The following is a 24,279-nucleotide window of genomic DNA, read 5'->3' as shown; positions in this document are numbered from 1 at the left end:
CTGACGTACATGAGGTGCTGAACGTCTTTTTCTCGTCTGTTCCGATAAAATCAACCAAAAAACAAGGTCCTAAAACAAGGGTCAACAAGCCACTGACTGTTGAGTAGGTCGCCGTGGTTACGAGTGATTACAACATGTAGGAATGTGTGTTGATAACGACAAAGAGCATGGGCATATCTGACTCAGTTATTTCAGTGATACGAGTGATGTGTGTGTGTGTGTGTGTGTGTGTGTGTGTGTGTGTGACGCATGCCACACATTTATACCACATGTTGACCAAGAAGAAACACATTCCCGTTACTGGGACCTTTAAATGTCACTTCATTGGTTCTGTTGTTCTGTTCTTCTTCTTCTCTCAGCAGCAGAACTCGTCTCGGTCTGGACATCACTGCCTGTTTATTGAGGTTTGTCAAATACATGAAAACAACAGAACTTGGGTGTTTGTTTTGGGTTTTTGTTGCAGAAAAACGAGTTTGAGTTCATGAAAGAAAGTCACATTTCCGATAACATCGATTCAATTGAGAACTCACAGTTGGGAAACTATCATTCTATATTTTTTGGGACAAATTATACAAATTATTAAGACATGAAGCCAAATTCAGTTGATATTCAGTCCCCAGGTTGTAAAATATATTCTACTGAAGCTGCCTGTGACCCTCGTGACCTTCAGCTGGAGGTGAGTTGACACGACAGAGAGATCCTGGCTCAGTTCCATGTTGTAGAGCAGCGGCATGTTCAGACCTGCTGCGTCACACGACCAGACAGACGGGCTCGCTTTTATTATCTCTGTTACCAGGCGCCGTTTCTGTGCTGCCCCCCCCCCCCCCCGCCATCAGGGTCGGGTCAGGTTACTTTGAAACGTAATCAGTTACTGAATATAAATGACATGGCAACTTTTGTAATCAGTAACATAATCCATTGGATTACAAAATGTATATAATCTAATGTGAATACTTTTAGATTACTTCAAACATTGAAAATATTTCACCTCGTACAAAAAAAATGGACGCAACCACAAAATTGTGCTCACGTGCTCTGGTCTTTGCATTTCACCAGGACAGACTTGGTGATGGAGATGGAGCAGGAAGTTGGGATGTTTCATGAAGGACTTATGGTTGGATGGTTCACCACTACTGTACTTCTCAGTGGAGGTGTTGGTCTCATGACCCTGAGTTTATGTTAATGTATACACAGAGCTGCTTATTGTTCTGATTTCAACTATTTGGATGGGAAAGCACACACACACAGAGGAGAGAGAGAGAGTCCTCCCTCCCCCGGTTTCCTGTCACAGCTGTGTGTGTGTGTGTGTGTGTGTGTGTGTGTGTGTGTGTGTGTGTGTGTGTGCGTGCGTGCGTGTGAACATAATGTGAGTGTGTGGTTGGTTCAGCAGCGAGTCTCCAGCTGTTGAGCGGAGCGCACTGTGCGGCGGACAAACACACACAGACACACACACACACAGACTGACAGACACAGACTGACACACACAGACACACACACACACACACACACACACACAGACTGACAGACACAGACACACACACACACACACACACACACACACAGACTGACAGACACAGACACACACAGACACAAACACACACACACACAGACTGACACACACACACACAGACTGACACACACACACACACACAGACTGACAGACACAGACACACACAGACACAGACACACACACACACAGACTGACACACACACACACACACACACACACACACAGACTGACACACACACACACACACAGACTGACACACACACACACACACAGACTGACACACACACACACACACAGACTGACACACACAGACACACACACACTCCTCCACTGGACTCGCTGTAACTCCACATGTGAACGTGAACGACCATCTTTGGATGTAGAGGACGGACAGATGGAAGGACAGCGCTGTTTTTTATCTTTACGCGGAGCTTTATCTTTCTTCTTCTTCTTCTTCTTCTCTCTTCTGCTGGAGCCCGCGGCCACTGGTGAGTTATCCAACAACACTCTGCATGTAACAGCCAGGACTTCAAGTCTCGAATGCCTCGGTGTGATCAGAACGAATCCTCTGTATTTTCCTGCGGGGAATTCCTCCGGCACGTTACGCGCGGCTCTGCACTCCGGAGAGCCGAGAACAGCGAGGCGCAACAGGTGACTCAGAACTGACTGGAGAACACGAGTGACTCCAACAGAGACACGATTCACCGAGGAAAAACTATTGGCCACTGGCAAGTCAGGAGCCTTTTACACTTCATGTTCTCTACGTCCTGAACCTTATACACTTCATGAACCTTATACACTTCATGAACCTTATACACTTCATGAACCTTATACACTTCATGTTCTCTACGTCCTGAACCTTATACACTTCATGTTCTCTACATCCTGAACCTTTTACACTTCATGTTCTCTACATCCTGAACCTTATACACTTCATGTTCTCTACATCCTGAACCTTTTACACTTCATGTTCTCTACATCCTGAACCTTATACACTTCATGTTCTCTACGTCCTGAACCTTATATACTTCATGAACCTTATACACTTCATGTTCTCTACATCCTGAACCTTATACACTTCATGAACCTTATACACTTCATGAACCTTATACACTTCATGTTCTCTACGTCCTGAACCTTATACACTTCATGAACCTTATACACTTCATGAACCTTATACACTTCATGTTCTCTACGTCCTGAACCTTATACACTTCGTGAACCTTATACACTTCATGAACCTTATACACTTCATGTTCTCTACGTCCTGAACCTTATACACTTCATGTTCTCGTCTACGTCCTGAACCTTATACACTTCATGTTCTCTACATCCTGAACCTTTTACACTTCATGTTCTCTACATCCTGAACCTTATACACTTCATGAACCTTTTACACTTCATGTTCTCTACGTTCTGAACCTTATACACTTCATGTTCTCTACATCCTGAACCTTATACACTTCATGTTCTCTACATCCTGAACCTTATACACTTCATGTTCTCTACGTCCTGAACCTTATACACTTCATGTTCTCTACATCCTGAACCTTTTACACTTCATGTTCTCGTCTACGTCCTGAACCTTTTACACTTCATGAACCTTATACACTTCATGAACCTTATACACTTCATGAACCTTATACACTTCATGTTCTCTACGTCCTGAACCTTTTACACTTCATGAACCTTATACACTTCATGAACCTTATACACTTCATGTTCTCTACGTCCTGAACCTTATACACTTCATGAACCTTATACACTTCATGAACCTTATACACTTCATGTTCTCTACGTCCTGAACCTTATATACTTCATGAACCTTATACACTTCATGTTCTCTACGTCCTGAACCTTATACACTTCATGAACCTTATACACTTCATGAACCTTATACACTTCATGTTCTCTACGTCCTGAACCTTATACACTTCATGAACCTTATACACTTCATGTTCTCTACGTCCTGAACCTTATACACTTCATGAACCTTATACACTTCATGAACCTTATACACTTCATGTTCTCTACGTCCTGAACCTTATACACTTCATGTTCTCGTCTACGTCCTGAACCTTATACACTTCATGTTCTCTACATCCTGAACCTTATACACTTCATGTTCTCTACGTCCTGAACCTTATACACTTCATGTTCTCTACGTTCTGAACCTTATACACTTCATGTTCTCTACATCCTGAACCTTATACACTTCATGTTCTCTACGTCCTGAACCTTATACACTTCATGAACCTTATACACTTCATGAACCTTATACACTTCATGAACCTTATACACTTCATGTTCTCTACGTCCTGAACCTTATACACTTCATGAACCTTATACACTTCATGTTCTCTACGTCCTGAACCTTATACACTTCATGAACCTTATACACTTCATGAACCTTATACACTTCATGTTCTCTACGTCCTGAACCTTATACACTTCATGAACCTTATACACTTCATGAACCTTATACACTTCATGTTCTCTACGTCCTGAACCTTATACACTTCATGTTCTCGTCTACGTCCTGAACCTTATACACTTCATGTTCTCTACATCCTGAACCTTATACACTTCATGTTCTCTACGTCCTGAACCTTATACACTTCATGTTCTCGTCTACGTCCTGAACCTTATACACTTCATGTTCTCTACATCCTGAACCTTTTACACTTCATGTTCTCTACATCCTGAACCTTATACACTTCATGAACCTTTTACACTTCATGTTCTCTACGTTCTGAACCTTATACACTTCATGTTCTCTACATCCTGAACCTTATACACTTCATGTTCTCTACATCCTGAACCTTATACACTTCATGTTCTCTACGTCCTGAACCTTATACACTTCATGTTCTCTACATCCTGAACCTTTTACACTTCATGTTCTCTACGTCCTGAACCTTTTACACTTCATGAACCTTATACACTTCATGAACCTTATACACTTCATGTTCTCTACGTCCTGAACCTTATACACTTCATGAACCTTATACACTTCATGTTCTCTACGTCCTGAACCTTATACACTTCATGAACCTTATACACTTCATGAACCTTATACACTTCATGTTCTCTACGTCCTGAACCTTATACACTTCATGTTCTCGTCTACGTCCTGAACCTTATACACTTCATGTTCTCTACATCCTGAACCTTATACACTTCATGTTCTCTACGTCCTGAACCTTATACACTTCATGTTCTCGTCTACGTCCTGAACCTTATACACTTCATGTTCTCTACGTCCTGAACCTTTTACACTTCATGAACCTTTTACACTTCATGTTCTCTACATCCTGAACCTTTTACACTTCATGAACCTTTTACACTTCATGTTCTCTACGTCCTGAACCTTATACACTTCATGTTCTCTACATCCTGAACCTTTTACACTTCATGAACCTTTTACACTTCATGTTCTCTACATCCTGAACCTTATACACTTCATGTTCTCTACGTCCTGAACCTTTTACACTTCATGAACCTTTTACACTTCATGTTCTCTACATCCTGAACCTTATACACTTCATGTTCTCTACGTCCTGAACCTTATACACTTCATGTTCTCTACATCCTGAACCTTTGACACTTCATGTTCTCTACGTCCTGAACCTTTTACACTTCATGAACCTTATACACTTCATGTTCTCTACATCCTGAACCTTATACACTTCATGTTCTCTACATCCTGAACCTTATACACTTCATGTTCTCTACATCCTGAACCTTTTACACTTCATGTTCTCTACGTCCTGAACCTTATACACTTCATGAACCTTATACACTTCATGAACCTTATACACTTCATGTTCTCTACGTCCTGAACCTTATACACTTCATGAACCTTATACACTTCATGAACCTTATACACTTCATGTTCTCTACGTTCTGAACCTTATACACTTCATGTTCTCTACGTCCTGAACCTTATACACTTCATGTTCTCGTCTACGTCCTGAACCTTATACACTTCATGTTCTCTACATCCTGAACCTTATACACTTCATGTTCTCTACGTCCTGAACCTTATACACTTCATGTTCTCGTCTACGTCCTGAACCTTATACACTTCATGTTCTCTACGTCCTGAACCTTTTACACTTCATGTTCTCTACGTCCTGAACCTTATACACTTCATGTTCTCGTCTACGTCCTGAACCTTATACACTTCATGTTCTCTACATCCTGAACCTTTTACACTTCATGAACCTTTTACACTTCATGTTCTCTACATCCTGAACCTTATACACTTCATGTTCTCTACATCCTGAACCTTATACACTTCATGTTCTCTACATCCTGAACCTTTTACACTTCATGTTCTCTACGTCCTGAACCTTTTACACTTCATGAACCTTATACACTTCATGTTCTCTACATCCTGAACCTTATACACTTCATGTTCTCTACGTCCTGAACCTTTTACACTTCATGTTCTCTACATCCTGAACCTTATACACTTCATGTTCTCTACGTCCTGAACCTTATACACTTCATGTTCTCTACATCCTGAACCTTATACACTTCATGAACCTTATACACTTCATGAACCTTATACACTTCATGAACCTTATACACTTCATGTTCTCTACGTCCTGAACCTTATACACTTCATGTTCTCTACATCCTGAACCTTATACACTTCATGTTCTCTACATCCTGAACCTTATACACTTCATGAACCTTATACACTTCATGAACCTTATACACTTCATGAACCTTATACACTTCATGTTCTCTACATCCTGAACCTTATACACTTCATGTTCTCTACGTCCTGAACCTTATACACTTCATGTTCTCTACGTCCTGAACCTTATACACTTCATGTTCTCTACATCCTGAACCTTATACACTTCATGTTCTCTACATCCTGAACCTTTTACACTTCATGTTCTCTACGTTCTGAACCTTATACACTTCATGTTCTCTACATCCTGAACCTTATACACTTCATGTTCTCTACGTCCTGAACCTTATACACTTCATGTTCTCTACGTCCTGAACCTTTTACACTTCATGAACCTTATACACTTCATGTTCTCTACGTCCTGAACCTTATACACTTCATGTTCTCTACGTCCTGAACCTTTTACACTTCATGAACCTTATACACTTCATGTTCTCTACGTCCTGAACCTTATACACTTCATGTTCTCTACATCCTGAACCTTATACACTTCATGTTCTCGTCTACATCCTGAACCTTATACACTTCATGTTCTCTACATCCTGAACCTTATACACTTCATGTTCTCTACATCCTGAACCTTATACACTTCATGTTCTCGTCTACATCCTGAACCTTATACACTTCATGTTATCCTCTACATCGTGACAAATATTGCTGTAAATCTGGTAAAATATGACTTAAAATAATTCACACCACTTTTTTATGTGTTGTTTGTTGCTAAATGTGGCCAAATGTTGCTGTTTATTTCAGTGTGCTCCACTTTACAAAGGCCCCCCACAGCAATTATTTATTTTTAACTTCAGCCATATTTCAGTGCAACCACAACTCACTCATTACAACTAATTTATCTATACGGTCTGAAAGTGTTTTATGATGTTCACAAGCTTTGGAAAAGTTGGTTTGGAGTCTTGAACAACCCCGAGTGTTTACTGTACCTGTGTCCGGATTATGTTTTTCACTTTTTTTACATTCACATCTGAGCAGCGTGAAGCCGTCGTTCCTGAAGGTGATAAATTAGAGTTGAGTTTCCTGTCGATCCTGCTGCCCACTGAGCTCACTTCCTCAATGGGTTGGAAAGAGGAAAGAGGGGATGGGGAGGAGGAGGAGGGGGCACGACATACAGGGGGATATGATGATGATGATGATGATGATGATGATGGGAAGCGTGCGTGCTTAGATATGATATGATGCTGATAATGCAAGTTTTGTTTTTACAGAAGTTGTGGAAAAATGTTTTTGTTTTCCTGAGTGGTTGTTATTTTGATTGTGTTGTGGAGAATGGAATGATCTATATATATATATATATATATATATATGTGTGTGTGTGTGTGTGTGTGTCGATTTAACATTTCATTTTACGAGAGATGTTATGAAATTCTTTACCATCTTTAGGTTAAGATCATCCAGTATCCAATGTTCTGCATTTTGAGAGAGTATAGTTATTGTCATTCTTGCTGTGACTTAAAACAACACATTGATGCCACTCTCATGTTGTTTCAGTCATTAGTTTTCCAAATGTATCTTATGTTTTCTTTGTCATTTCAGACAAACAGCTTTTTTTTTCTTTTAGAGTTGATTTTATTGGAGTATTATTGGAATTATTGACACAGCATTTTCTCTAGTGCAAAAAAAGTTAATAACAGGTATTTACAGGTTATCCTCGACGGAAGCAGGTCACAGTGGCTCCATTTCCTTCCTGCATTAACAGCAGCAGCAACAAATCTCACATTTCAATCGCAGCCCCTTCAGGAACAATCCAAACTTTCCTGTGACGCACTCACGTCACTTGTGTTTTCATACTATAATTCCTCCACATGGAATAACAGCAGGAAGAAAGAAGACAAATAAATGAGTGCAGTAATAAAAGAGTAAAAGTGCTTTAGCATCTGGTACAATGACCCAGATATTGAACCACCGCAGACCTTTGACTTTCTGAGTTGGCAACAATGTGCTGGAACTTCTCCGAGACCAACAGTGCTGTTACTGCATCATAAATACAGAAAAATTCAACAGGCATATTGTGGAGGGAGGTGTTTTTCTTTTGTGGAGGTTTATCAATTGAAATCTCCTGACTTTTTACCTTGTGTGGCTAAAAAAACCTGTAAAAAAACTCTACAAAAACAGCAGCAGTCAACTACGGGAAGAGCCTAAAGGGTCAAAGGTCACCGTAACGCCAACGTAGTCACGTTCCTTCTCTAAATGTTCCTCCTCTCGTCGAACAGGACAGAGATGATTGACTCCCTGTAACTAAAGTCAAGTCTACGGAGTGTGGATCCTAGATCGTCATTTAACTTTACTTAGAAGTTGGTTTGTTTTTTAACCAACATTTTTTTCCTGCCTCAGGCCAGAGTAGAAATTTCAGAAATATGGTATAGTTTTTTTTTTATTGTTTTCAGTGTGATGCCGATACGGACACATGAAACCAACCCAATTGAAGAGTTGTGTGTGTTCTGCAGATATTCCCCCGTTTTACCCTTGGAGACAGCTCTGTAAGTTCTGTGATCTGGAGCCGTCGCCGTGCGGCGGCACCGGCACCTGCAAGTCCAACTGCTCCATCACATCAATCTGCATAGACAGTGATGACGTCTGTGTCGCCATCTGGTAGGTGCATGTTCCTCCATCTCTCCAATGTGATTTAGAGGATAATAGCTCCAGACGCTGTTTTATTGCTCACGTCTCTGCTCCGTCTCTCTCTGAGGAGGAAGAATGAGACGGACTTCACCATCGAAACACTCTGTCACGATCCCTCCAAGCCGCTGTACGGCGTCATGCTCGACGACTACAACACCTCCACCTGCGTGATGAAGGAGAAGAACACGACGAGCGGGATGGCTCACTTCTGCTCCTGCACCGAGGAGGAGGAGTGTAACGACCAGCTGGTGTTCTCCCCCTGTGAGTACACATAGAACCAACTCATAGAATATTCAGATGGATGAAATTAACCATTTTGTCCATAAGGCTGCAGTCAATAACTTACAATGCCGTCCAGAGCGGGTGTCTACATGGGGCCTAAGCAGAATTAGATTGTAGTAGGATTCACTCATTCTTGATTTGAGAGCAAGGAGACAAAGACAACGAGTCCTCCAACTCATACCACCAACTCTTACCTCCGTACGCCACGAGCAGACCGGACGAGCCGCGACACAGAACGATACACGAGGACATTGATCATCATAGTGTCCCCATTTTCTTTTCTCAGGTTACAGAATCCACACAAGTTAACTCATCTCATTGATGTTTTTCTTTTCTCTTCTCTTAATTTGCATATTCGGTATTGAGCTAATCCAAAAGTTTCATCACTTTAATATTAGAATACTTGGATCAGGTTACTGAATCCATTTTTTAAACAGGTTTTAAAAGTAACAGCTGTTATTTAATACACAGGTACAGTAGAAAACTGTAGTAATATCGTCCCCATCACATCCATTTTCACTTTAACCAAACGGCTGCAGTCACATTAAAGTCTCTACGGTCTTGTGGAGTGACGACGGTGAACCATCATGTCATGTACACGCATCACGTGTATGTGCTGCATTGGGGGGAATCCTCTGTGTGTGTGTGTGTGTGTGTCTGTGTGTGTGTGTGTGTGTCTGTGTGTGTGTGTGTGTGTCTGTGTGTGTGTGTGTGTGTGTGTGTGTGTGTGTGTGTGTGTGGAGGAAGCTCAGACATATGGTTTCCTGTCTGTGTTTAACTTAAATCAGAAACATCTCTGGAACGTGGTGGACACAGAACTACCACTGTAGTGAACTGACTTCCTATGTTACAGATTGGATTCCCCCTCCTCCTCTTCCTCCTCCTCCTCCTCCTCCTCCTCTTCCTCTTCCTCTTCCTCTTCTTCCTCATCCTCATCCTCCTCCTCCTCTACCTCCCCCTCCTCCTTCTCCCCTCCTCTTCTTCCTCCTCCTCCTCCTCCTCATCCTCCTCCTCCTCTACCTCCCCCTCCTCCTTCTCCCCCTCCTCTTCTTCCTCCTCCTCCTCCTCCTCCTCCTCCTCCTCTTCCTCTTCCTCTTCCTCTTCCTCCTATCCTCCTCCTCCTCTACCTCCCCCTCCTCCTTCTTCCCCTCCTCTTCTTCCTCCTCCTCCTCTTCCTCCTCCTCCTCCTCTTCCTCCTCCTCCTCCTCCTCCTCCTCCTCCTCCTCTTCCTCTACCTCTTCCTCTTCCTCTTCCTCCTCATCCTCCTCCTCCTCCTCTACCTCCCCCTCCTCCTTCTCCCCCTCCTCTTCTTCCTCCTCCTCCTCCTCCTCCTCCTCTTCCTCTTCCTCTTCCTCTTCCTCCTCATCCTCCTCCTCCTCTACCTCCCCCTCCTCCTTCTCCCCCTCCTCTTCTTCCTCCTCCTCCTCCTCCTCTTCCTCTTCCTCTTCCTCCTATCCTCCTCCTCCTCTACCTCCCCCTCCTCCTTCTCCCCCTCCTCTTCTTCCTCCTCCTCCTCTTCCTCCTCCTCCTCCTCCTCCTCTTCCTCTTCCTCTTCCTCCTCATCCTCCTCCTCCTCTACCTCCCCCTCCTCCTTCTCCCTTCCTCTTCTTCCTCCTCCTCCTCCTCTACCTCCCCCTCCTCCTTCTCCCCCTCCTCTTCTTCCTCCTCCTCCTCCTCCTCCTCCTCTTCCTCTTCCTCTTCCTCCTATCCTCCTCCTCCTCTACCTCCCCCTCCTCCTTCTTCCCCTCCTCTTCTTCCTCCTCCTCCTCTTCCTCCTCCTCCTCCTCCTCCTCCTCTTCCTCTACCTCTTCCTCTTCCTCCTCCTCCTCCTCTACCTCCCCCTCCTCCTTCTCCCCCTCCTCTTCTTCCTCCTCCTCCTCCTCCTCCTCCTCTTCCTCTTCCTCTTCCTCTTCCTCCTCATCCTCCTCCTCCTCTACCTCCCCCTCCTCCTTCTCCCCCTCCTCTTCTTCCTCCTCCTCCTCCTCCTCTTCCTCTTCCTCTTCCTCCTATCCTCCTCCTCCTCTACCTCCCCCTCCTCCTTCTCCCCCTCCTCTTCTTCCTCCTCCTCCTCTTCCTCCTCCTCCTCCTCCTCTTCCTCTTCCTCTTCCTCCTCATCCTCCTCCTCCTCTACCTCCCCCTCCTCCTTCTCCCCTCCTCTTCTTCCTCCTCCTCCTCCTCTTCCTCCTCATCCTCCCCCTCCTCCTCCCCCCACGTTGCCCTCCTTGTGTCTGTTTAGTGAAACTACACCATCTTCAAAGTCCTCAGATCTCTGTACTACTCATACTCATCGTGAGGCTTTCAGTCGTTGTGCTGTTCACACTACATGACCCATTGGCGACGGGGTTCACACACTACACGATCCTTCTCCAGGTCAAAAGTCTCCAAAGTACGAAAACACAAGCGAGAAGTGACACAGGAAAAAATGTGATCCAACGCACGGAACAGGAAGTGTTTGTCACTTTCGCGATGGACGTCAGAAAGAAACCGTGGTGTTCAATATGGTGCAGAATACTTTTATGTTGAAAGGTCAGAAACAGGAAGTAGTTGTGTAGACAGTGAGAAATAACTTGACTTGTAAATATGTGGTTCAGTATAATGAATGAAATATTCCTCAGGATAGGAAGTGGAGATTTTTGGTGGTCAAGGGATGTTTTTCGATTCTGACAAGAAAATAAATAAAATGAATTAGTGTAGCCTGCGAAGAGGAAGAGGTGAAGATGAATCAGGAGTAAAGAAGGAAAAAACGTGTCTGTGCTTCTAATATCTGTCTCTTATTGTACATTTATTTATACTGTAGTTCCTCCTGAGCTGTGGAATCTTGGCTCGCCATCGTGAGTGTCTCAGTCGTGACTCGAGCAGGATCATGATTTAAGTTGCAGACGGAGGAAAAGAAGAAGAATGTCAGTGTAAAGATAAAAACAGAGAAGTACAGATGAAGAGATAGAAATAGAGCGATGGACAGAATATGATCAAGAAGCAGTTCTTTTATGATATTTAGTCTTGTTATCGGCATCGCTGTGGTGGGATGTCTGCACACGACGCCCTGATATGATACAGTCCCAGATTACGGCAGGTTATTTATATACTGTTGTTGGGGTTTGAGTAGTTTCAGGCCGAACTCCAGATCAACAACCGGGAAGAAGTTTCTAAAAGGCAGAACAGAGAAGGATGAGTGATGAGCAAAACAAAACAGGAAGAACAATCAGGTGAGGAGGAAAATATTGTAATTTCAAAATCACAAATTAAAAAAAATATTACTGTAAACATTCCTCCCCTCCGGTTGCCAGTTTTGTTAATGGTTTATTTTGTTTTTTATGATTTATAGTTAACGATAATCCTTTTGTTTGTTTGTTTGTTTTGTAAACGCTGAATATGCTCAATGCATTTTAATTTACGTTGAAAATGTTTTTGTTTAAACGGTTTTAAAGATTAATGTGTGGAACTCCAACTTTTGTGGTTGCGTCAATGTTTTTTAGTATAAGGTGAAATATTTTCAATGTTTGATTTTGAAGTAATCCAAAAATTTCCAGATTAGATTTCATTGTTTTTGTAATCCAATGGTTTTACGTTACTGATTACAAAAATTTCCATGTGATGTAATCAGTAAGTGACTACATTCCAAAGTATTCCGACCCTGCGCACGCACACACACACACACACACACACACACACACACACACACACCAGCAGGTACAGTAACGTGGAGTTGGTTTATCAGAGCATCGTACTGTATCTAATCTTCAGTGGGGGGGTTTTAATTCTGACTTTTATTCATTGTGTTTGGCTTTATGGACAACCTCCATGTTTCCATGATGTGAGAAAATAATGAATAGAACATAACACCAGTTTTGAAATGGAAATGTTCTCTCCAGTCACACATGAATAATGAAATGTTGTGGCTCAGTACGTCCATGGATCCGCCGATCACCTGCTTCACATGAACTCATGAACTCAAATAAACTTAAAACCATAGAAACGTCAGAGCAATTTTCAAACTTACTTAAGATTTAAGAAGACAAACAGGATGTGAGAAGTCCACATTCACCACCAGAAGCTCATGCCACATTTTGAACCTCTTCACAGCTCAAAGGTTTAATTTGATCAAGAAATGCAGTTTCTTACTCACGCAGCTGCTGAAGAACCTCTTGCTCATACGCAGCACACGTTTTCTCTTCCAGTTGTGGATCCAACGCCAGACGATCCGATGGTGTCTGTGCTGCTGGTGAGCCTGCTGCCCCTGCTGCTGATGCTCACCTTGGTCGCAGGAATTCTCTACTGGTACCGAACGCACCGGCGTGGTGCACTCAACCAAGAGTGGGACAACACCATCAAGAAGCGCAAGCCAAGAGCCGGCGGACTGGACTGCAGCGACGCCTGTGCCATCATGATGGATGATGACAGGTCAGATAGCAGCTCCACCCACGCCAACAACCTGAACCACAACACTGAGCCACTGCCTATAGAGCTGGACCTGCTGGTACACACACCTCTACTGGTAGTTTAGACTTTAGTTTACCTGTTCCCTTACTTTTCCAAATTCTAACTAAAGTGATAACTTGTGCTCCTCGCTAGGTGGGCAAAGGACGCTTCGCTCAGGTATTCAAGGCTAAGCTGAAGCAGACGACGTCAGATCAGTTTGAGACTGTGGCTGTGAAGATTTTCCCCTCGGAGGAGTACGCCTCCTGGAAGAACGAGAAGGACATCTTCTCCAAAACAGACCTGCGACACGAGAGCGTCCTCCACTTCCTGACGGCGGAGGAGAGGAAGGTGGAGAAGCAGTACTGGCTCATCACTGCATTCCACCCCAGAGGAAACCTACAGGTGAGGCCACCACTGTCAGCTCATCCAGCAGTAATCCATTTGAGATCTGTTGGTCACGATGCTGTTAACTCCCTAACCCCTCCCCCCAGGAGTACCTGACACATCATGTAACCAGCTGGGAGGAGCTGCAGGTTCTGGCCGGCTCTCTAGCTCGGGGTGTCGCCCACCTCCACAGCGACCGTCTCGCCTGTGGACGCCCCAAGGTACAGTAGGATACTGGGACCAGGTTCCTCACTGTGTGAGTGACTGTCCAGGACGCTGTGCTACGAAGCAGGTTCAACATAACAGGATACGTTTTTCTTTATCTGGCTTTAACTAAACCTAACGTCCATCCGTCCTGATAACCTGAACCATACGAATATGGATATCAACTGTCTCAGTCGAAGCCCTGGTTTCATATCCAGCTACGATCTCGTTCATGTGGAAGAGGCGGAGTCGTTAAGCGACATCGTCAGAATCCTGAATAATTGATACTGGCTGATACCTGCGGGTAAATTGGGTTTGAGCCACGTAATGTAAAAGTCAGATTCTACAAAGTGAAATGTAAATAAAATGATCAAACAACAAAAAAGAAAAGTTACAGTCCAAATCCCTGTTAGATTGTGATATTTGTGGTGCCAAACCGAATTTCTGTCCGATGGTGCTACAGATAAAAGGCCATGGGGTCCCCAAAAACATTACTACAAACATTCACAGCTAACTTAGTGTATGAAATACCTTGTTATGGACCATGTTGTTTGTTATAAAATTCATTTCCTCACGTCTATAGGTTCCCATCGTCCACCGTGACCTGAAGAGCTCCAACATCCTGGTGAAGAACGACCTGACGTGCTGCTTGTGTGACTTTGGCCTGGCACTGCGTCTGGACAGCAGCCTGTCTGTGGACGACCTTGCCAACAGTGGACAGGTCGCATTTTATTATTATATGATCTTCATGATATTACTTGACAGTTGAATCCAGAGCTCTTTTGTATTTTAGCAGGGGACTTAACTTGTGATGCAATTTGGCGAACACTTTCCAGCGTTCATGTCTGAAATAAGAATAGTGTTATTGTAGATGTTCATGTTGTATAACAAATTAAACTTAGTTTTATTTGAGTTTTTTATTACTATTATTAAAAAAATAATAATTTTAATTTAGAATTTTGTTTAATTATGCTGTATTCAAGAGCCTGAGTCAGTGTCTTTCGGGACCTGTCTTTGTTTTGTTTTTCATGTGTTTGTACTGTACATGGTTGTGTACTGTACATGTTTGTGTGCGTTACATGTGTGTACTGTTCATGTGTGTGCTGTAAATGTGTGTAGTGTACATTTCATGTATATACTGTACATGTGTGTGTGTGTGTCTACTGTACGTGTGTGTGTGCTGTACTTGTGTGTACTGTACATGTGTGTACTGTACATGTGTACTGTATATGTGTGTACTGTACATGTGCGTGTAGTAGTCAGTGTCTTTCGGGACCTGTCTTTGTTTTGTTTTTCATGTGTGTGTACAGTACAAGTGTGTGTGTGTGTGTACACTGTGTGTGTGTGTGTGTGTGTGTGTGTGTACAGTACATGTGTGTGTGTGTGTGTGTGTGTGTGTGTATGTGTGTGTGTGTGTGTGTGTATGTGTGTGTGTGTGTGTGTGTGTGTGTGTACAGTACATGTGTGTTGACCCTGCTGCTGCCTCTGTGATGCAGGTGGGTACAGCACGTTACATGGCTCCAGAGGTTCTGGAGGCCAGACTGGATCTGGAGAACACCGAGTCCTTCAAGCAGACTGACATCTACTCCATGGCCCTGGTTCTGTGGGAGATGACGTCCAGGTGTGAGGCTGTAGGAGGTCAGTGCACCGACAGACGCTACTGCAATAATAAATACCTGTGTTTAGGAAGTGGGAAAGTATGATGTCGTCTGACGCTCGGGCACGCGCTCGCATTGGTAACGGAGAACCTGCTCGAGGTGAAGCGTGTAAACAGGAGGTCGTCAGTCACACCGAGGATTTCTCAGCTGGAATTGACACAAAGTTTGTCTTGTATTCACAGCTGGTAGTCGGGTCGACAGTGACTTCCATTCCTACCACTGGAGGGTGCCAAAGTTAAAAAGAAAAATTAAGTTTATAGTTGCTTTAACAAATATGATAATGTCTATTATGATAGGAGGCATCCTGCGAGAGAAGTACACAACTGGAAAGTCAACGTTGACAAATTGTTGTAGTCATATTCACCTACTGCCTCCATGTTTTAACAGTGTTGAGTTGGCTCAGGAGATAGAGGGTTGTCCACTTACCGAGAAGGTCGATGGTTCAATCCATGGCTCCTTTTAGTCTCATTTAACCCTGTATTGCCCCTGACGGCTGTTGTATGAATGATGTGTGATAGAAATGAATGTGACTTCTATTGTAAAGCGCACTGGGTGGTCAATAAGACTAGAAAAGGGATATGTCATTTTATTCCATTTACCAATTTCATGTTTAATGAAGTGAACTCTAGCTTCAGGTTACATGTTCCCGCAGTGAGTGAGGGTTTGTGGCTCAACAGAGAAGCTGATGGTCTCGTCTGTCAGTCATCACCTCCAACCTCAGCTCCAGCAGGAATCTGAGGAATGACGGAAATGTGAGAGGCAATGTGGACTCTTCAGTTGCCCTTGTTTGGTCAGGAAATCAACGAGAGAGATGTTGAGTCGACACTGTACCTGTTTCAGATGGCTCTGCATGTGTGTGTGTGTGTGTGTGTGTGTGTGTGTGTGTGTGTGTGTGTGTGTGTGTGTGTGTGTGTGTGTGTGGGTGCATGTGTGTGTCTGTGTGTGTTTGTGTGTTTGTGTGTGTGTGTGTGTGTGTGTGTGTGCGCGCGTGTGTGTGTTTGTGTATGTATGTGTGTGTGTGTGTGTGTGAGAGAGATAGTGAGTGTGTGTGTGTATGTGTGTGTGTGTGTGTGGGTGCATGTGTGTGTCTGTGTGTGTTTGTGTGTGTTTGTGTGTGTATGTGTATGTGTGTTTGTGTGTGTGTGTGTGTGTGTGTTTGTGTGTGTGTGAGAGAGAGTGTGTGTGAGAGAGAGTGTGAGTGTTTGTGTGTGTATGTGTGTTCGTGTGTGTGTGTGTGTGTATGTGTTTGTGTGTGTTTGTGTGTGCATGTGTGTGTGTGTGTGTGTGTTTCCTCCACCTCCCCTCCCACTACAGGGGAGAGGATGATGGACAGAACCAGGCGCTGGTGTTGTTGTGCTCAGTTGTAGCACATGTATTTTATTGACGTGTCCTGAATTAGCCTGTGGGCGCGTCGGGAGCTGAGGTTGAAGAACAGTCCGGTGCTGAGACAGCTGCTGAGGGGGCGGCGGTCACATCCATCTGTGGAAGAAGGCACAGGAACAAATGGGCATTTCGTTGAATTAAAAAAACAGTTTTTCAGGAACATTAAGAAAAAAATCCTTTGTTTTTATTGTGAGATTCTTTTCTCTTTGCCAGGAGCTAAGAAGGAAATACCAGGCTCATCAATGTGTTGCATATTTACATGCTGACTGAAGACGATTAGCTGCTCGCTAGCTGTCCGAGTAGAGTTTGCTAAAAGATAGTTATAATAGTTTGTTGTGACCAGACTTTACTGTCAGTACATGATCTGACACGTTCTCCTGCTGAGTCGAGAACCTCAGAGAAACTCCACTATTATTGAAATACACCGTTCAGTAATTTTTAATTCATGTTATGACACTAATTACTGAGAAAACATTCATTATAAACGTTTAATTCCAGGCCCGGGGTAGTCTGGGTTTCTGTTAATCCCAGTCCCTCCAACTTCTAATCCAACGTTTCCACTCAGACCTTCCCACTTCCTGTGTTTGTGGACGGCAGTGACCTGATTTATAGAAAACTACTGAAGCTTTCCCCCTCGATTTCATCGTACAGTACCATCCTGCTAATTAACACTGAGAATACAAAGTATTTCAACTTCAACCATTTGACATCCAGAAAGTCACTTTTAAATTAAAGTCATTCCACTTTAATCTTCAACCGCAGATGAAGTTTGTTTCAGGTGAAAGTCACTTGATTTCACACAAACTCCTCATTTCTGTGACTTTCACATTTGATCAGTTTGAGCTCCGCGGCTAATTAGTTAATATTAGCTGCCTGATAACTGTCTAGCTGACTTTTAATGAGTATTTCAGGAGTATTCAAGTTTTGCCTCAGAAGTATCAATGTAGACAGTAAGCAATAAAAATACTATGTTTACGTTGTTCACAACGTTGAACCTCAGGTTTAAAGACGTCTTGTTAAAACTCGATCAGTTCACGTGTTAGTAAAACTTGCGTATTGTGTCATATGAACACAGTAATCTGAGTTTTCCTCTGGACACTGACTTGCAAGATGAGAACAGATTGTATTACATTAAATATATATATATATATATATATACGTAAACATTTTCATTTCAGAGACCAGAGAAATAGATCATTCTTAATGTTTCACAGGTTGTGTGTAAAATGTAATAACAGAAATAATGCATCTAATATTTGTGACATATTTCCTGGCTCAGATTGGTGAATGAAGATTTTTGTATTTAGACTGACTGTTCAGTTCCATGATGTCTGGACTCATTCCCAGAACTTTGTTTTGAAATTTTTTATGGTTTAAATGTTATACACTCGATTTTCTCTGCTAGTTCTTCAACACAAAATATTTATAATGTGTAATTTGGTGTTCTGTACAGTCTGAGGTTGTGAGAAATAGCTTTTTTTAGCAGAAGCTGATTAGTCCTTATCATATATAATCAACATACAAGTACCAACGCTTTTCCTTCCCATGGAGACATCATTAAAAAAAGAACATTTCCCTCTGTCGGCGTTATTGGTGCCAGTTTACAAAGCTGGCAGCTGAAAATCTGCCGTGTGGTTTGGGATGAACTGGGCTCATACATGGATGCGTTTACACTTCATCACCTGTTTCACGTTTCACTCAGTCATAAACTGTTTAATCTACTTTGTCAACACTTCAACACACACACATGGACGTTGCTCTTCACCTGAGACTCGGACGATGATTAACACTTGGAGGTGTTTGTGTTTGCAGAGGTGAAGGACTACGAGCCTGCGTACGGCTCCAAGGTGCGAGAGCACCCGTGTGTGGAGAGCATGAAGGACAACGTGCTGAGGGACCGAGGACGACCGGAGATCCCCGACGCCTGGATCAGGCACCAGGTCAGACACACATCATAATGTGTGTACAGTCACCTCATATCATGTTCACATCAATGAAGGTTCTGTTGGTACATAGCCTAAATTAATGTGAGTAGTTCATTTCATGTCTGCTGAGAAGAAGAGTTTTCTGTTTGGATAAAAAAAACTATATCTGTGCACCAACAGTAACATTTATTTTTAAATTAATTGAAGCTACATTAACAGAGTTTTTGGCCACAAGGGGCAGCAGTACAGGCTGGACGTAAAATATTGGTATGTTAAGACCTAGGGTGGAGTCGGATCGTCCTTCGTGTCGTCTTTTCCTCCCTACTGTTCCTTGACCTCAGTGTTAAAGATCATGAGGTGAAAGGTTAAAGGACGATTCATAGGACTCATTTATTTATTGTTTATGTTAAAAGAATCAATTTAATTAAATCAAGTTTTGTCAGTTTCCAGTACAAAAGTATTTGGTTTTTAAAGACTTTATTTAAGGTACAAGTATTGCGTGAATGAACGATAGATGCTGCTGCTTAATGAACAGTGAATTGTCTTCACCTTCCGTCAGTGTTACAACTGGACTACTGTATCCTACTGTATCCTACTGCATCCTACTGTATCCTACTGCATCCTGCTGCACCCTACTGTATCCTACTGCATCTTACTGCATCCTCCTTTATCATACGGCACCCTACTGCATCCTACTGCATCCTACTGTATCCTACTGCATCCTGCTGCACCCTACTGTATCCTACTGCATCCTACTGTATCCTACTGCATCCTGCTGCACCCTACTGTATCCTACTGCATCTTACTGCATCCTCCTTTATCATACGGCACCCTACTGCATCCTACTGCATCCGACTGTATCATACTGCACCCTGCTCCATCCTACTGCATCTGACTGTATCATACTGCACCCTACTGCATCCTACTGCATCCGACTGTATATTACTGCATCCTACTGCATCCTACTGTACTCTAATGTATACGGTGTGACGTCACTGTCCTCTTTCTCTGTTTACAGGGCGTGGCGGGGATCTGCGCCACGATACAGGAATGCTGGGACCACGACCCCGAGGCCAGACTCACAGCCCACTGCGTCGCCGAACGCATTTCCAAGATGGAGGAGGAGATGGACAAGCTCTCCAGCCGCAGCTCGTCGGCGGAGAAGATCCCTGAGGAGCTGAAGATCTCGATAGAAGTGGATATCCCGGAGCGAGAGGTGAAAATCGTAGAAATACAGAACGTCTTTGCTGCTCCGTGACGGCAGAGCTCCTGCAGAAGTCCGTCGAGACATTTCAACAAGAGCACTTCATTCTACTTCGACGGGATCTTTTAAAAGTGATGATTCAGGAGCTGAGTTCCTGCAGGACAATGGAGCCCGACTGTGTGTCAGTATCATGCGTACAGGGAAGTGTTATCCAGCAGAGATCAGACCCTGATGTGGGTTAGGGCACGGACACAGTTCATGTCAGACAGGCGTCGTTGCAGTAAACCAAAGACATTTAATGTGCACTTTATCATTTCATATACATATTGACGCATCACAGATGTGTTTCATTTTAATATCTTCATGTATTATGACATGTTGGATGAAATCTTTTTGCCAAAAAGTGTCTTTGTGACGAAAAGTTGGATGAGATGTCGCATTAACACTAATGATGCTGCGGACTCTGTGTGTGTGTGTGTGTGTGTGTGAGAGAGAGAGAGAGACCAAGTTGTTTTTTTACCCAGCTATACTTAACAACAAATAAACAAGCACAATGTACATATGGACAATAACTGTACATAAGAGACGAATCAGTCAAAAAGGGAAAGTAAACCTTCGCCGTTTCCTTTAGTGCAGAGATTTAAAAAAACATGTATGTTGTATGTTTTCTGTCTGTAGCAGCAGGAAGCTTGTGCCAAAGATCTTAACACACTTCGTCACATGTACATTATTGTAGATCTCTGTTAAATTAAAGATATTTCTGTAAACTGTTTCTCTCGTGCTCCATCCGAGAGACGGGATGAAGCACAGAAGACGTTTGTCCCGTCGAACTCGTTCCTTAACGTATCCTTTCAATTCAGTTTCAGTCTCCTCCTCCTGCCGTTCGTTTCGTCCCATTCCAGGTTTGTCTCCTTCATTCCTGTTGCCCTTTATTCAGAAGCAACAGAGTAACAGGTTACGTTACATGGTCAGATATTGTAGCTAGAAACAGCAGCTCCAAAGTGTATAATGTTGTATAATATGTTGTAGTGAGTGTGTGTGTGTGTGTGTGTGTGTGTGTGTGTGTTCCCCTCCAGCTCTCTGGCTCAGTCTCGTTCTTTCCATCTCAAAGCCTCACTTCCAACCCTAACCCTCTTTGTTGGCATCGCCGACTCTCCGCGGAGCCAAACATCCTGTGTCCAGAATTAACTCGTGGCCTTTCTTCGTTCACTTTGTCCTCAGTGGTGAAGCACGTCGTATGTACAGTACAGTACAGTTCTCTCTCTCTCTGAGATCCGTCCGTGTGTTTACAGATTACAGTTCTTCCAGGTGTAATGCACCTGCCTTGCTCTGGGTCAGGGTCAGGGATCCCTGCTTGCTTTTCCTTCCCTGTGTTTAACAGAATTTAACTCTGTGAAGCACAATGATGTGGATACGCGTCAGTTATAGGTTTTACAGTGTTTAACAGTGTAATCACTGAAAAAAAAATTCTTCACTGCAGTGTACATGGAAAGAAATCTTCCAGTACCTCATGTCTGCCCTCTGGTGGGGAAAAAATCCTCTTCTTTACGGCACAGTTTTTCAGCAAGTAAATACCGTTATGATCATAAACTGTTATGATCACTCCATGCACTCGGCTTCTTGACGTACATCCGTTTCTAAAATGGCGACTGTTAGCTCTCTTGGTGGCTCCGGCGCCCCATGTACGGAGGCTGGAGTCCTGCCGCAGGTTCGACTCCGACCCTGGTCCTTAATCTATAAGTCGCTTTGGACAAAAGTGTCTGCTGGATGAATGTAATGTAAAAAACAATGCAGATCGTCTGTTTCCTGTTTCTGTGTTTACTCACTACTTCATTCAGAGTTTTGTCTCGAGTGTTACGCAGGAAAATGTCCAAAACGGGACATTTTCAAAAACAGATGAAGAAGAACTCGCTGCTCCGTCCCACTTTGTTCGGACGGAGTGAGAGGATGTTCCTTCATGAATCAAGAACATTCAAACCTCTTCCTTTACTGCATGTGAATATAAATCTCTGATATTTCGTGAATTGCAGGACCTCTTCAACCCCAGTGGTAAATCCAATTAAAATCAATTCAATAAGTCATCGATCATGTGAATGATATTCACATATTTCTTTTCGTACTGTACTTTACTGTACTTTTCATTTCACCATGACACCACATCCTTTGCAAAGTCCGGGACTGTCACTGTAAACCTTGCTTGTGCCGTGCAATAACAGAAAAATGTTGTGATACGGACTCGGTGGCCTTATGAAATTATCGACCAAAAATGTTGCAATATGCATGTCGTTGTGCACACAACCACTGGGCTTAACCATCTCCTCCTTCAGGATACATATTTGTTTTACAGGCAGCCACGTTGCTTTGTGATGCTTCGGAGAGAAAACAAGAGCGAACAAATAAATGAGTCACGAGGAAATGGAAGAGGAAACAGGCAGGCTGGCATAACATTATGTCGAGGACCAATAGAAATTAGAGTTACAGAACAAAGTATTAGTGTTGACGTGTTTAAGAACTACTTATCTAATGACTGAACTGTGGTTGTGGTAATTAAGTAATTAAAGTAATGAGATGTGATTGATATCGACTGACTCACTCGGACTCTGAGTTCAAAGCGTTTGAAAACACTTTGTTTCACTTATCATGAACTCTCTTCATTGGACCATGTTTCACTGATCGTGTGTCACATGTGCAGAGGTTTGTGTGGAATTTAACCCAAATCAAATTCTGCTCAGGGCCCAAGGGCTCGGGCGGCTCTGACTTGGAGGTCAGGCTCGAATTGCACATGGGTGAAGTGTGTTGAGTACAGTGTAGCATGGAGATAGAAACAGAACAACACTGTGTATATAATGGGATATATACCCCCCCCCCCGGCAACACACTGACACACAGATCACCAACTTCTCTTATCTACTTATTCCTGTTGTTCTTTTCACACAAAATGGCGTAAATAGATTTAAACAAAAGTCAAACCTTTTTAAATAAAACACAAATACAGTTTTCAAGCATCAGAGCCTTTCTCTTACTGGAACCTGATGGAAATATGCCTCAGAAAATGATGTCATTCTTACAGGGCAACAGAGTCTACATATATATGCATTAATATTCCCTCTCTCCACTTCCAATTAACACATTACTACTGGAATCAAAAGGGAGGTGGCTTCTGTAAACTCAGTAACAAATAAACTGAATACAGATGATGATAGAGATCGAATAAACAGCTTGGTGATGCATCACTTAACACCTGCCCACTGTTAACCCAAAAATAATTGCAAAGCAAACACAAACACACCTATTTCATTTTCTTTTCAGTCAAACAAATCAACCATGCAATGTTGCTTCACGCGCTTCAGTCTCTCGCATATATAAGTTGTGCTGAAGTCCTTCAGCTGCAGCCTCTCATCATCAGCTGCAGGTACAGTGTGGATGTCTTGTGCTTGTGCAATCAGGGTTTTATTTAAGGACATTGAATCTTTCTTTTTAAGTGTGTAAGTGTAAATTTGAGTTAATCTCTTGAAAACTATGGCTCATCCACCAACCTTTTATATTTAAATGATATATATACTCAATATGTTGTATGGAACAGATGGGAAGATGTGCTCTTAAATTAGCAGTTACTCTTCGTTTCTCCACTATTGCCACTCTGCAGGTTTCATTTGTAATTAACATTGTGCTGTCTGATAATCAGCATTATTACATGTGAGGCTGTGTCTCAGAGGGTCGTCCACTTACCGGACGGTTGATGGTTCGATCCCCAGCTCTTCCATATCATCACTTAAGCCTAACTGTGCCAGCGCTGTATGAATGATATGTGAGCGGATGAATGTGACTTGGGTTGGTTGATATACTAGAAAAGAGCTTCATCCATATAACTACAGTCCATCTTTTAAAATTGTTTTTCTTTTTGTGATATGTTTTAGGATTTGTGGAATTCTGGAGCCTTTTCTTTCTTTTTTCATTTCCTTGTAAGC

The 24,279-nt window shown here is 42.9% G+C and overlaps 1 protein-coding gene across 3 annotated transcripts; it reads left to right on the top strand.

Moving 5' to 3' along the window:
- The first annotated feature begins 385 nt into the window (after window positions 1–385).
- On the top strand, window positions 386–22,889 carry LOC118288920 (TGF-beta receptor type-2-like). Of its 3 annotated transcripts, none has more exons than XM_035615690.2 (10): window positions 386–404; window positions 8,678–8,822; window positions 8,920–9,113; window positions 13,313–13,611; window positions 13,707–13,955; window positions 14,045–14,158; window positions 14,725–14,862; window positions 15,638–15,779; window positions 18,995–19,122; window positions 20,126–22,889. In XM_035615690.2, the coding sequence occupies exons 3-10, from the start codon at window positions 8,990–8,992 to the stop codon at window positions 20,363–20,365; spliced, it is 1,434 nt and encodes a 477-aa protein (XP_035471583.1). In that variant the 5' UTR covers window positions 386–404; window positions 8,678–8,822; window positions 8,920–8,989; the 3' UTR covers window positions 20,366–22,889. The 3 variants fall into 3 exon arrangements, with proteins under 3 accessions (XP_035471583.1, XP_035471512.1, XP_035471440.1); XM_035615619.2 differs by lacking the exon at window positions 386–404 and adding an exon at window positions 1,721–1,998 and having other exon boundaries at window positions 8,923–9,113; XM_035615547.2 differs by lacking the exon at window positions 386–404 and adding an exon at window positions 1,722–1,998.
- The last annotated feature ends 1,390 nt before the right edge of the window (window positions 22,890–24,279 follow it).

This window comes from Scophthalmus maximus, chromosome 1 (genome assembly GCF_022379125.1).
Source record: "Scophthalmus maximus strain ysfricsl-2021 chromosome 1, ASM2237912v1, whole genome shotgun sequence".
Classification (NCBI taxonomy): domain Eukaryota; kingdom Metazoa; phylum Chordata; class Actinopteri; order Pleuronectiformes; family Scophthalmidae; genus Scophthalmus; species Scophthalmus maximus.
Note: the sequence above shows the minus strand (reverse complement) of the source record. Positions and strands in the feature narration are given on the sequence as shown.

Coding starts and splice junctions, on each gene's coding strand:
- LOC118288920 (XM_035615547.2), top strand. CDS start 1,905: ATGGAAGGACAGCGCTGTTTTTTATCTTTACGCGGAGCTTTATCTTTC. Junction 14,863..15,637: donor ACCTTGCCAACAGTGGACAG/GTCGCATTTTAT, acceptor TCTGTGATGCAG/GTGGGTACAGCACGTTACAT. Junction 15,780..18,994: donor CAGGTGTGAGGCTGTAGGAG/GTCAGTGCACCG, acceptor TTGTGTTTGCAG/AGGTGAAGGACTACGAGCCT.